At 40.3% G+C, this 11371-nt stretch overlaps 1 protein-coding gene across 1 annotated transcript; it reads right to left on the bottom strand.

Annotated features, from left to right (window-relative positions):
* Nucleotides 1-451: 451 nt before the first annotated feature.
* Nucleotides 452-8579, bottom strand: LOC115169766 (G-protein coupled receptor 54-like). The gene is made up of 5 exons (XM_029725691.1): nt 8125-8579; nt 6805-6929; nt 3907-4042; nt 3548-3786; nt 452-1394 (listed from the first exon to the last, which is right to left on the bottom strand). Exons 1-5 carry the CDS (start codon nt 8354-8356, stop codon nt 1020-1022), a joined length of 1107 nt encoding a protein of 368 aa, XP_029581551.1. The 5' UTR covers nt 8357-8579; the 3' UTR covers nt 452-1019.
* Nucleotides 8580-11371: the final 2792 nt, after the last annotated feature.

The raw sequence follows: 11371 nt of genomic DNA, 5'->3' as shown, positions 1-11371 counted from the left end.
GTTGTTTCCAAGGGCTTTAGTTCTGTTTATCTTCCCACCTTTCTAAACACTTTCTTCTTTTTTCAACTCAACTTTTCAACTCAACGCTAAAATAGTGCCAGATAGAACACAGATACTTCCAACAGTACAGATGTTTCGATCCGCAATTCAAACAAGGACAGACAGTCACGGCACATTGGGAGGAGGCACTGTTAGGACAAGTCAGTCACAGATTGTGTCCTTTTTTATAGCGTCGCTGTCAAAGGAAAGTCGCATAAGATAATGCTGTGGGAATGTAAGGGTTGGCCAGTGAAAGTATGATAGGGTCGGCCCCCACCACCTGTGCACTGTGTGTAAAGGGAGGTGTAAGTGTGTGTCTGGAACATAGTAGTAAAGTAAACACTCACCACGCCTCATTGACTATGCCCCTACCTGAGCAAGCACCGACACATCACCATTGGCTGTACACCCATTGAACTGGCCTGCAATTTAACTCCTGAGTGGTTTGTAACGCCATTCATGTGAAATTCCTAGCTACCATCATAAATCTCTCCATTGAAAAATATAAATCGGGTGCAATCACTTCACAGCTTTGAGATGAGTTAATGATAACGACGTGTTAACAACCTATGTACATCTGATAACAAAATGTCCACAAACCTTGGACTGCTCTTGTAACCATTGTGTCTATTAGATTTCACGTCATGTATGTGACTTCCAATAACTTTTTTTGTTTTAATTGTATTATTTTCATATTATTCTGAGCATTCTGCCTAGGTGGTGAACATTATATATATTTTTTTATGTCCTTTCATTGTCTGTGATATCAGAACAGAGCAGGATCAGTCAGCTTTTGTAGAATTGCAAACAAACAACACATCAAATGCCATTTTAAAGTGCTGCTCTCAGTAGGGGGTCATTGCCTTCTGAAAAGTTTGCATTCGCAGCAGTCTATCATGTGTTTTTCTGTTTGTGTGCCAATGTGAACTGAATCCCCAACAGCTTTGCCCCCCAGCAGCTCACTCAGCCCATGGCTCTTTTCATTTCCCTTCGTTGTTGCCTTCCTCTGCAGCAACTAACTTGATTTCTGCATTAGCCGTGCGTGACGTGACACTGCTGTCTCTCACTTTGTGTTTGAACAGGAAGTGGAAAGTCTTTTTGAAGGACTTGCGGAAACTGTCTCCCATGAAGCCATAAATGATTGGGTTGATGGAGGAGTTAGCGTAGGACATGCAGTTAGCCCATGTCTTGATCTTATAGGTAGCGTAGTTGACCCTGTAGTTGGGGTAGAAGGACTGGAACAGGGCGAAGAGTTGGATAGGCCCCCAGCAGATGGTGAATAAGAGGACAATCACCACCACCATCTTGGAGATCTTACTCCTCAGAGTGACAGTCCTCTCAGACAACAGGTGGACCTGTAGTAGAAATGTTGAAGTTTACTCACTACTACTGTGACGTCTTCGAAATTACCTATACTGTATGTACAGTGAGGGAAAAAAGTATTTGATCCCCTGTGATTTTGTACGTTTGCCCACTGACAAAGAAATGATCAGTCTATAATTTTAATGGTAGGTTTATTTGAACAGTGAGAGACAGAATAACAACAAAATAATCCAGAAAAACGCATGTCAAAAATGTTATAAATTGATTTGCATTTTAATGAGGGAAATAAGTATTTGACCCCCTCTCAATCAGAAAGATTTCTGGCTCCCAGGTGTCTTTTATACAGGTAACGAGCTGAGATTAGGAGCACACTCTTAAAGGGAGTGCTCCTAATCTCAGTTTGTTACCTATACAAAAGACGCCTGTCCACAGAAGCAATCAATCAATCAGATTCCAAACTCTCCACCATGGCCAAGACCAAAGAGCTCTCCAAGGATGTCAGGGACAAGATTGTAGACCTACACAAGGCTGGAATGGGCTACAAGACCTTCGCAAAGCAGCTTGGTGAGAAGGTGACAACATTTGGTGCGATTATTCACAAATGGAAGAAACACAAAAGAACTGTCAATCTCCCTCGGCCTGGGGCTCCATGCAAGATCTCACCTCGTGGAGTTGCAATGATCATGAGAACGGTGAGGAATCAGCCCAGAACTACACGGAAGGATCTTGTCAATGATCTCAAGGCAGCTGGGACCATAGTCACCAAGAAAACAATTGGTAACACACTACGCCGTGAAGGACTGAAATCCTGCAGCGCCCGCAAGATCCCCCTGCTCAAGAAAGCACATAATACATGCCCGTCTGAAGTTTGCCAATGAACATCTGAATGATTCAGAGGACAACTGGGTGAAAGTGTTGTGGTCAGATGAGACCAAAATGGAGCTCTTTGGCATCAACTCAACTCGCCGTGTTTGGAGGAGGAGGAATGCTGCCTATGACCCCCAAAGCATAATGTTTCCATCATCTTGTCAATGATCTCAAGGCAGCTGGGACCATAGTCACCAAGAAAACAATTGGTAACACACTACGCCGTGAAGGACTGAAATCCTGCAGCGCCCGCAAGATCCCCCTGCTCAAGAAAGCACATAATACATGCCCGTCTGAAGTTTGCCAATGAACATCTGAATGATTCAGAGGACAACTGGGTGAAAGTGTTGTGGTCAGATGAGACCAAAATGGAGCTCTTTGGCATCAACTCAACTCGCCGTGTTTGGAGGAGGAGGAATGCTGCCTATGACCCCAAGAATACCATCCCCACCGTCAAACATGGAGGTGGAAACATTATGCTTTGGGGGTGTTTTTCTGCTAAGGGGACAGGACAACTTCACCGCATCAAAGGGACGATGGACGGGGTCATGTACCATCAAATCTTGGGTGAGAACCTCCTTCCCTCAGCCAGGGCATTGAAAATAGGTCATGGATGGGTATTCCAGCATGACAATGACCCAAAACACACGGCCAAGGCAACAAAGGAGTGGCTCAAGAAGAAGCACATTAAGGTCCTGGAGTGGCCTAGCCAGTCTCCAGACCTTAATCCCATAGAAAATCTGTGGAGGGAGCTGAAGGTTTGAGTTGCCAAACGTCAGCCTCGAAACCTTAATAACTTGGAGAAGATCTGCAAAGAGGAGTGGGACAAAATCCTCCTGAGATGTGTGCAAACCTGGTGGCCAACTACAAGAAACGTCTGACCTCTGTGATTGCCAACAAGGGTTTTGCCACCAAGTACTAAGTCATGTTTTGCAGAGGGGTCAAATACTTATTTCCCTCATTAAAATGCAAATCCTTTTATAACATTTTTGACATGCATTTTTCTGGATTTTTTTGTTGTTATTCTGTCTCTCACTGTTCAAATAAATCTACCATTAAAATGATAGACTGATAATTTCTTTGTCAGCGGGCAAGTGTACAAAATCAGCAGGGGATCAAATACTTTTTTCCCTCACTGTAGTTCAAAACATGGTCACCGGCTGAGGGTTTTTAATGACATACTGTAGTATACCTGCAGATTGGAAGGGATCCAAATATGAACTCATGCTTTCATTGTGTAACCTTGACAAAGGAGTGCACCTATTGATGTTTTAAACTAAGTCATAAAGAAACACCCAAAGTAACAGTCTGTCCATACCTGGTAATTATTGTCTACTGGCTCAACTGACGGCTGGCCCACCCTCTTCAACATGAGTGTGTAGCAGAAGGAGATGGTGATGACAGGTAGCAGGTAGGCAGCTATGAACTGGTACAGGATGAAAGCCCTCTCCTGGGTCTTAGTGGGAAACCTCTCCATGCAGTAGTGTCTCGGTCCATACCAGTAGCCCTCCTCAATCCTCTGGTACATGAAGATTGGGGTGGATAGAATGAAGGAACCTTTAAAAAAGACAAACATTGAATTAGTTTAACTTTATAGATAATGTAGACGTGTTCATGATGCTTTGAGCAAAAATCAATGGTTTGCAATTGGTTCAGGCATGCTAGCATGTGACTTACCGATCCATATACAGATGCTAACGATCATGGCGACTCGTGGAGTGCGATGGCGTAGGGACTTTAGAGGGTACACTGTGACATAGCAGCGATCCCCACTAATGGCAGTGAGGGTGATGCATGTAGCCTGAACAGTCACCTAAGAAAAAAGAAGAACAAAATAATGACTTTCGTTCTGGGTTGTTCACAGGTGAAACAATATTAACAATTTTACATAAGAGACATGCTGTAAAATGTATGTAAATTCAAATAAATGGCACCTGCCTGCCATCACACTGGGAAGGAATGACAATGATGAGCATAATGAGAAAATGTAACTTTAGAAAGACATTATCTCAAATCATTATTAACTCATCCTCCTGGGTTAGGTGTCATGCCCATAAATGTTGTCCCCTTTCTAGGATAAAAGTATAAACCATAAAGTTTCTTTCACACGTAATTCATAAAATAATGTTGAGTTTGAGTCATAAAAAAAATGCTAATGGTTGCAGGATGCCTCTGACAGTTGGTTACCATCTGTGATAACAGATTAGCAGGTTCTAAACAACATAATGTTGTTGGAGAGTAGGATATGTGACCCAGTTCAGTAACTACACTACTTGAGATCTATCCAACGCCCTTGTTTCTCACTGAAGTGCGAAAGAGAGACTGACCAGGTGTACATCATTGATCCGAAGACAAGTGCCCTACTCTCGTCATAATGTAGGGACAGAATGCACCAGTCTCTTGAACTAAGAGGACCACTCCGTGTGGGTTGAGCAAGTAAAAAGGATTTAAGAAAATAGTAAACATATATAAAAAAATAAAGCTAAGAATTACAACGAATATTAAAATGGGTTCACAAAGTCTGATTTAATGAATCCTCCCACTTACACACTGTACAGCAGCAGTGATATACAGTGAGGGAAAAAGGTATTTGATCCCCTGCTGATTTTGTACGTTTGCCCACTGACAAAGAAATAATCAGTCTATAATTTTAATGGTAGGGTTATTTGAACAGTGAGAGACAGAATAACAACAAAAGAATCCAGAAAAACGCATGTCAAAAATGTTATAAATTGATTTGCATTTTAATGGGGGAAATAAGTATTTGACCCCCTCTCAATCAGAAAGATTTCTGGCTCCCAGGTGTCTTTTATACAGGTAACGAGCTGAGATTAGGAGCACACTGGGACAAAATCCCTCCTGAGATGTGTGCAAACCTGGTGGCCAACTACAAGAAACGTCTGACCTCTGGGATTGCCAACAAGGGTTTTGCCACCAAGTACTAAGTCATGTTTTGCAGAGGGGTAAAATACTTCTTTTTTTTATTAAAATGCAAATCAATTTATAACATTTTTGACATGCGTTTTTCTGGATTTCTTTGTTGTTATCCTGACATACCAAAAGATTATCAACTAGATTCAGCTGCGGGACAATTTTGTCTTGAGTGGATGGTCTGGAACATAATGACAAATAATTTGTAGACTGCAAATTGACCGCCCAAATAGGTATAATATTTGACTGAAACACAATCGTTTGTATGGGATCACGTGTCTCTCTATTATGCGTGGGAATACTTGGGAACAGATTTCCAAAATTAAAATCACTTGGAGCTGATTTCCTGGTATTTTTAGACTTTTATGTCCAACAATATATATTTTTTTATTTTTAAAGCAGTTGGGGAATCATGCTTTAAATTGACACATTTCAGATAGATTTCCAATGGCAAGTTCTGTTTCAATGGAGTTCAGTTCAATGAAATGTGTTGATCACATCCTGTGGCTAAATAACCGACTTATCCCAATGTCAGTGAAAGCCATGGTTTACTGAGAGGATGTGTGGTATTGACAGGGTATTATCAAAGCTCACAAGATCCCCCTGGTGGCTGATGGTTCATGTGGTGAAGATGAGAGCGCTCTGAGTATAGCATACTGCATGATGCCGACACCCCTCTTCTGCCTTGCGCTATCATAATTCTATTTTTGCACCTTGCACTATGCGTTTAAAGGTATTTTTGAATGACTTACTGCTTACTTTGATTGACTTACTTCACTGATGGGAAAGAGCTTGGGAAAGAGCTTGCAATAAAGGCATTTCACCGTACTTGTGCACGTGACAATAAAAACTTGACTTCTTCAGAGTCTAGAGACACATTGTGCAGTGTGCTGACAAGTATTCATCCCTCTCCTTACTGTGGTGAAATTGAAACACTCGTGACATCTGAGATTTGATGACTTCTGAGATTGGATCCTAGCCTAGGAGTCCTTCTACAATATGTTCAGAGCTTTAGTCATTTGCCAACCCAACAGATTAGTTTTACTCTTCCGAACCTGCTTGATTGAAGCTGTAGTTAAGAAGCCTGATGGACTGATTGTCAATTTTTTTTTTCATATGGAAAAAGGACATTCTTTATATCGACAGTCATTCATCATTCACTTGCATAAATCCCTTACATGTCATGAGTCATAACCAACCAGTCTTAACCAATAAGGTCTCTCCAAATGGAGTAGGGTCACAGTGAATGATGCTCAGATAAGCCTTGAATTTTGATATATTGGGAGTTTCAAACGGATTGTGTTAATATGAAAAAATACACATATTGGTACTCAAATTGCATTTAAAAAAACAAAGTTGCCCATACATTGTTGAAGAATGACCATGAACCTCTACCCTCTACCGGATAAATGAAATGACAATGCAAATTCAATATTGCAGTTACGTAATTTAATTGGGTACAGTCAGGCACCAGAACAGTTATAATTTTTCAGACTAATAGGACTAGACAGTACCTCAGGGATCCAATTGAGGGCAATGATACCCAAATTGCATTGGGGTGAGAAAAGCCATCATTAATATGCAAATATAAAAACAGATATAAGTCTGTGACCAGAGGCAATGTGTTTTATTCAAATGATTTACCTGTTGTAAAAAAGCAACAAATTTACACATGAAGTTCCCAAATATCCATCCAGGGAGCGGGTAGAGAGTGGCTGTGAACGGGACACAACACACCAGGAAGATGATGTCTGTGGCAGCCAGGTTAGCTGTGGAAATAAGCTCAGTTAGGAGGGAACTCATTCATTTCTTTCTGATGAACAAACTTTTGCAACATAAAAGAACCATTTGAACCTGTGAGTCAAGTTATTAATTTGAATAAATTACTTGCTTTGTAAAATTCAAAGGCATGTCACCAAATCAGTGTATTTTGCCATGGGCTTCAAAGAGCCAATTGATTTCACCAAATTCCGAAAGCCAAATACACATTTGGGGGGGGGGATTATATGAAACGTGGGAGAAATTTCTCACAAGATACTGCAGTATTTTGTTTTGAAATGATGGGAGATATTACTGTTTGACTGACATGTAGAAGAGGTCTTATTAGTAATACAGGTGGACAGGACTGCAGGGGTATAGTGAGGACATCTGCCACAATAGGACTTATGTTCCTTTCAGATTAGTTGTATAGCTGTAATAAAATAGATTTATTGTATCACAGTTGTCTAAAATGGTGCTCTCTTTTGAATGGACTTGCATCATTTATAGCAACAACTGAGAGGCGAGAGAAAACATTTGAGCTGTTGTCCACAGGAGGTGGAAGTAGTAAACCAATATGATTAAATATTAAAAACAGGTTCCAGGTAGATATCAGTCAGTCATTTCAAACACACACACACACACACACACACACACACACACACACACACACACACACACACACACACACACACACGTTGATACCATCATTGTTATTTATGAGCACAAAGATATGTGATGTCCACCTTCTTGGTCAATTCATAATGTTTCAAAATCCATTGATTTTGCACATCTCCACTCCACAGATGCATTTCCAATGTCAAACAAGATCTGTTATTTAGTTTAGAGACATGATCCCTTTCATATGTTGTTTGTTAGTATAGGCTACAGTACTGTATTGTATAGATGCATTCTACAGACACAATGGATAAGGTTACTATCCACAATATTCATGTACAGTCGTCATTAAAAAAACATACAGTAATTAAGGCTGCAAGATTATACAGTCATTAGTCCTAGTTTACAGTGGAAATAAACTATTTCTCTGATCCACATACTTTACATAACATTGACTGTGACAGTCACACACAAAGAACACGTTTCTTCCCAGTTCATGACAATCCACAAGAACAATGAGGTTCAGTGATTGTGTTATAAGTGGAAAAGCCTTTGTAACTGTAAGGGAAACCCCTTAGTCTTGCTCACCTATGTAGAAGTTGGTGGCCGTCCTCATCTGCCTGTGTTTGGAGATGACATAGATGACCAGCGAGTTCCCAATGAGCCCCACCAGCATGATGAGGGCGAAGAAGAGAGGCACCAGCCAGGCGTCCGTCAGGAACGGGTGGTTCCCCTCCTCCGGATCCTCCAGAGAAGCATTCAACTCAGACGCATTGAACCACATCAGGTCTGTAGAATTCCACACGTCTGGAGGGAACATCTTGATGTGTGAAAAGAAGTCAAAGCTCTTCAAATGTAGCCTTGGGCTGATAACTTGTGTATAATAAATTCCTTTTAACTACTGAGAAGGAAATTGATCTGTCCAGATGACATTGGGGAGTCATGATCAAGTGAATAATGGTTCAGGTGGTGATGAGTTCTTGGATCTTTCTATGGTTAGAATGGGTCTGACAGTAGGGTAGACCTCTGTTGAGCTCACACTTATCTAACCTCGTTGCAAAAGCTGCCCCTAAACTACTTCTACTCAAGGATGAGATCCCACTGGCTTTATACTGAGCAGGGACACACGTGGGATACTGCCTGATTGTGGAATAAATAGCTGATGTCAGGTCTCCTAGCAACATTTTCCCTATCTGGAATTTGGTACCTCATACCATCTCCTTTCAATGCTGTCAGACGCTGCCTTATCATACAATATTGTATGTAAGTCTATGTAAGCAGTTATTTTTTACTATTGTTACAGGTACTATTTAATGTAGTTATGTAAACATGGTGGTACATTCAAATAACCTAAACTGTGAAATGATCATTTAAAGATAAGATGGCATAGGTTCAGCCTCTTCCATTGGAATGAACACCTCAATGTATTAAGATAACACTTCCAATGATAATCGATTCAAACGTGGCATTAGATTTTGGGGTGGATTAAACACACAGTTAATCCTAAATCTCAGTTTTCAATCTTTTAAAAATGATATATTGCTAATCATGACAGTAACCTCTAAGAAATACAGAGCAATCATGGATAAGCAGCACTTACTGTTGAATAGTATTCAGATTGAGGTAGTGACAGTGCTCTGCAATTTAGTGCCAAGGAGCCTTTCTATATTCTTTCTGCTATTTCCTTGAGATCAACAATATGAAGCTTGCAATTAGAGATTTACCTGTGAACAATGATAGTAAATATACATGTAAAGTAGAAATGAGCATTTGTACTGTATATTACCACAGGTTTTGTCATGTTATATTGATATAGTATGTCATCATGAAATATGCATTGAGGTATGCATTCTTTTTTCAAGGCAAATGCTGATAAAATACAACCTCAAGCCATATGACAGGCTACAATAACCACATGGCTTCTCCCTCCAGCCAGGTTAAGCTCCATACCAAAGTAAAATTGTACATGCTCTCTGGCGATTTGCCCCTGATGCTTGTCGACATTTGGAAGGCAGTAGGTGGTTGAACTTTAAGATACAGGGAGCACAGCCTTGGTGTTAACAAGGCTGCCTGGGGTTCACAACCCACCGTCAATGTAGCTAGCTACAGCAAGAAGACTCTGGCCTATTTGTCAGGGAATTACTGTAGGTATGGATTTTTCAGATAGATTGCTAAAACGTATAATACAATTGATTAAAGGCAAGTTGGTGTGAAAAATAAAGTGCTATTATTTTATACAAAAGCTTATGGATAAAGAAACAAGAACAATAATGGCATGATTGAATTTGACATTTGCTATTATTTTCCATGAATGGTCATCCATACCATACCATTTGCCTGTTTACCATCTACAGTATTTTTCTCACTGACAAAAACACAACACCTGCTTCACCCAGGTTCTGACTTTTACTAAATCTAATAAATACACTGTATACTGTGTAATAAGGGCTTCAAACCCCAGTCGACATATGCATGCTTACGTAACTTACATTATTTTGTTTCCTTGAGCTGTTTAGTGACCTATTGTATAGCTCTAATAACATTTTCAATGGTAAATTCCATTTCAATTCCAGTCAGTTCAGGAAGCCCACTGAAATTCCAATTCTCTTCTGTGCTTTCCGATGCTGAAAATGTAAGGGCTTCTCAAAGATGTTTATATAGGTGATGCTTTTCTCTTTAATTCCACTTTGTGTTCAGTTTCTCATATGCCAAAAATATGAATGTTTTCAAAGACAAGGAATGAATAATCTAATAATGTTGACATGGACATAAGGACGAGAACATTTCTCAATTTGTCTTATGTTGGATATGTAAGATTTGTGATTGTGGGGACTGTGGAGGCATATTGTGATTGTGGGGACTGTGGAGGCATATTGTGATTGTGGGGACTGTGGAGGCTTATTGTGATTGTGGGGACTGTGGAGGCATAATGTGATTGTGGGGACTGTGGAGGCATATTGTGATTGTGGGGACTGTGGAGGCATATTGTGATTGTGGGGACTGTGGAGGCATATTGTGATTGTGGGGACTGTGGAGGCATATTGTGATTGTGGGGACTGTGGAGGCATAATGTGATTGTGGGGACTGTGGAGGCATATTGTGATTGTGGGGACTGTGGAGGCATATTGTGATTGTGGGGACTGTGGAGGCATATTGTGATTGTGGGGACTGTGAAAGGCATAATGTGATTGTGGGGACTGTGGAGGCATATTGTGATTGTGGGGACTGTGGAGGCATATTTTGCCCTATCATGTATAACGGTTGAAATTGCTCATCCTGTTGCATAACAATCACCAATCAGCATGTTGTTCAAAGATTATGTCTGATTTAACATACTGTGAAATCTCTTTAGCAACATTGAATTGGCTTTGTTAGTTTCAAACCCAAACTATAAACACAGTTTCACAGCATATAATACAAATATATTGTATTAACAAAAATAATGAGATACATTAGAGCAGAAGTGAAGTGAAAACTCTGATAATGTGTAAAAGAATGTGTGTGGGAAGCCTGATGCAGTCTCTTAGCAACTAATTTAAGTGGGTATGTGTCTTGAATCATGGATAATGGTGTGTTTGTTGACTAAATTTGAAGAGCGCCAAAAGCATGTTTGATGTCCTTGAAAAACAGTGATGCTCCAGAGATTTTATATAATTTCAGCCAGCAGTTTTGAAAGTAGCGCTCTTGAAGCAAAAGGGGCTCAGAGAATTGTGCACAATTGTGTACAACGTTATCCATTTCTTATGATATGTTACGTCCTAAAAAAATACAGTACCAGTCAAATGTTTGGACACACCTACTCATTCAAGGGTTTTTCTTTATTCATATTATTTTC

Source organism: Salmo trutta, chromosome 31 (genome assembly GCF_901001165.1).
Source record: "Salmo trutta chromosome 31, fSalTru1.1, whole genome shotgun sequence".
Classification (NCBI taxonomy): domain Eukaryota; kingdom Metazoa; phylum Chordata; class Actinopteri; order Salmoniformes; family Salmonidae; genus Salmo; species Salmo trutta.
Note: the sequence above shows the minus strand (reverse complement) of the source record. Positions and strands in the feature narration are given on the sequence as shown.

Bases quoted from the DNA above. Each gene is read 5' to 3' on its own strand.
- LOC115169766 (XM_029725691.1), bottom strand. From the start codon at position 8,356: ATGTTCCCTCCAGACGTGTGGAATTCTACAGACCTGATGTGGTTCAAT. The intron at 4,043-6,804 runs GTAAATCATTTG...CTTTTTTCTTAG, and splicing joins TTGTTGCTTTTTTACAACAG to GTGACTGTTCAGGCTACATG. The intron at 3,787-3,906 runs GTAAGTCACATG...TCTTTTTTAAAG, and splicing joins TAGCATCTGTATATGGATCG to GTTCCTTCATTCTATCCACC.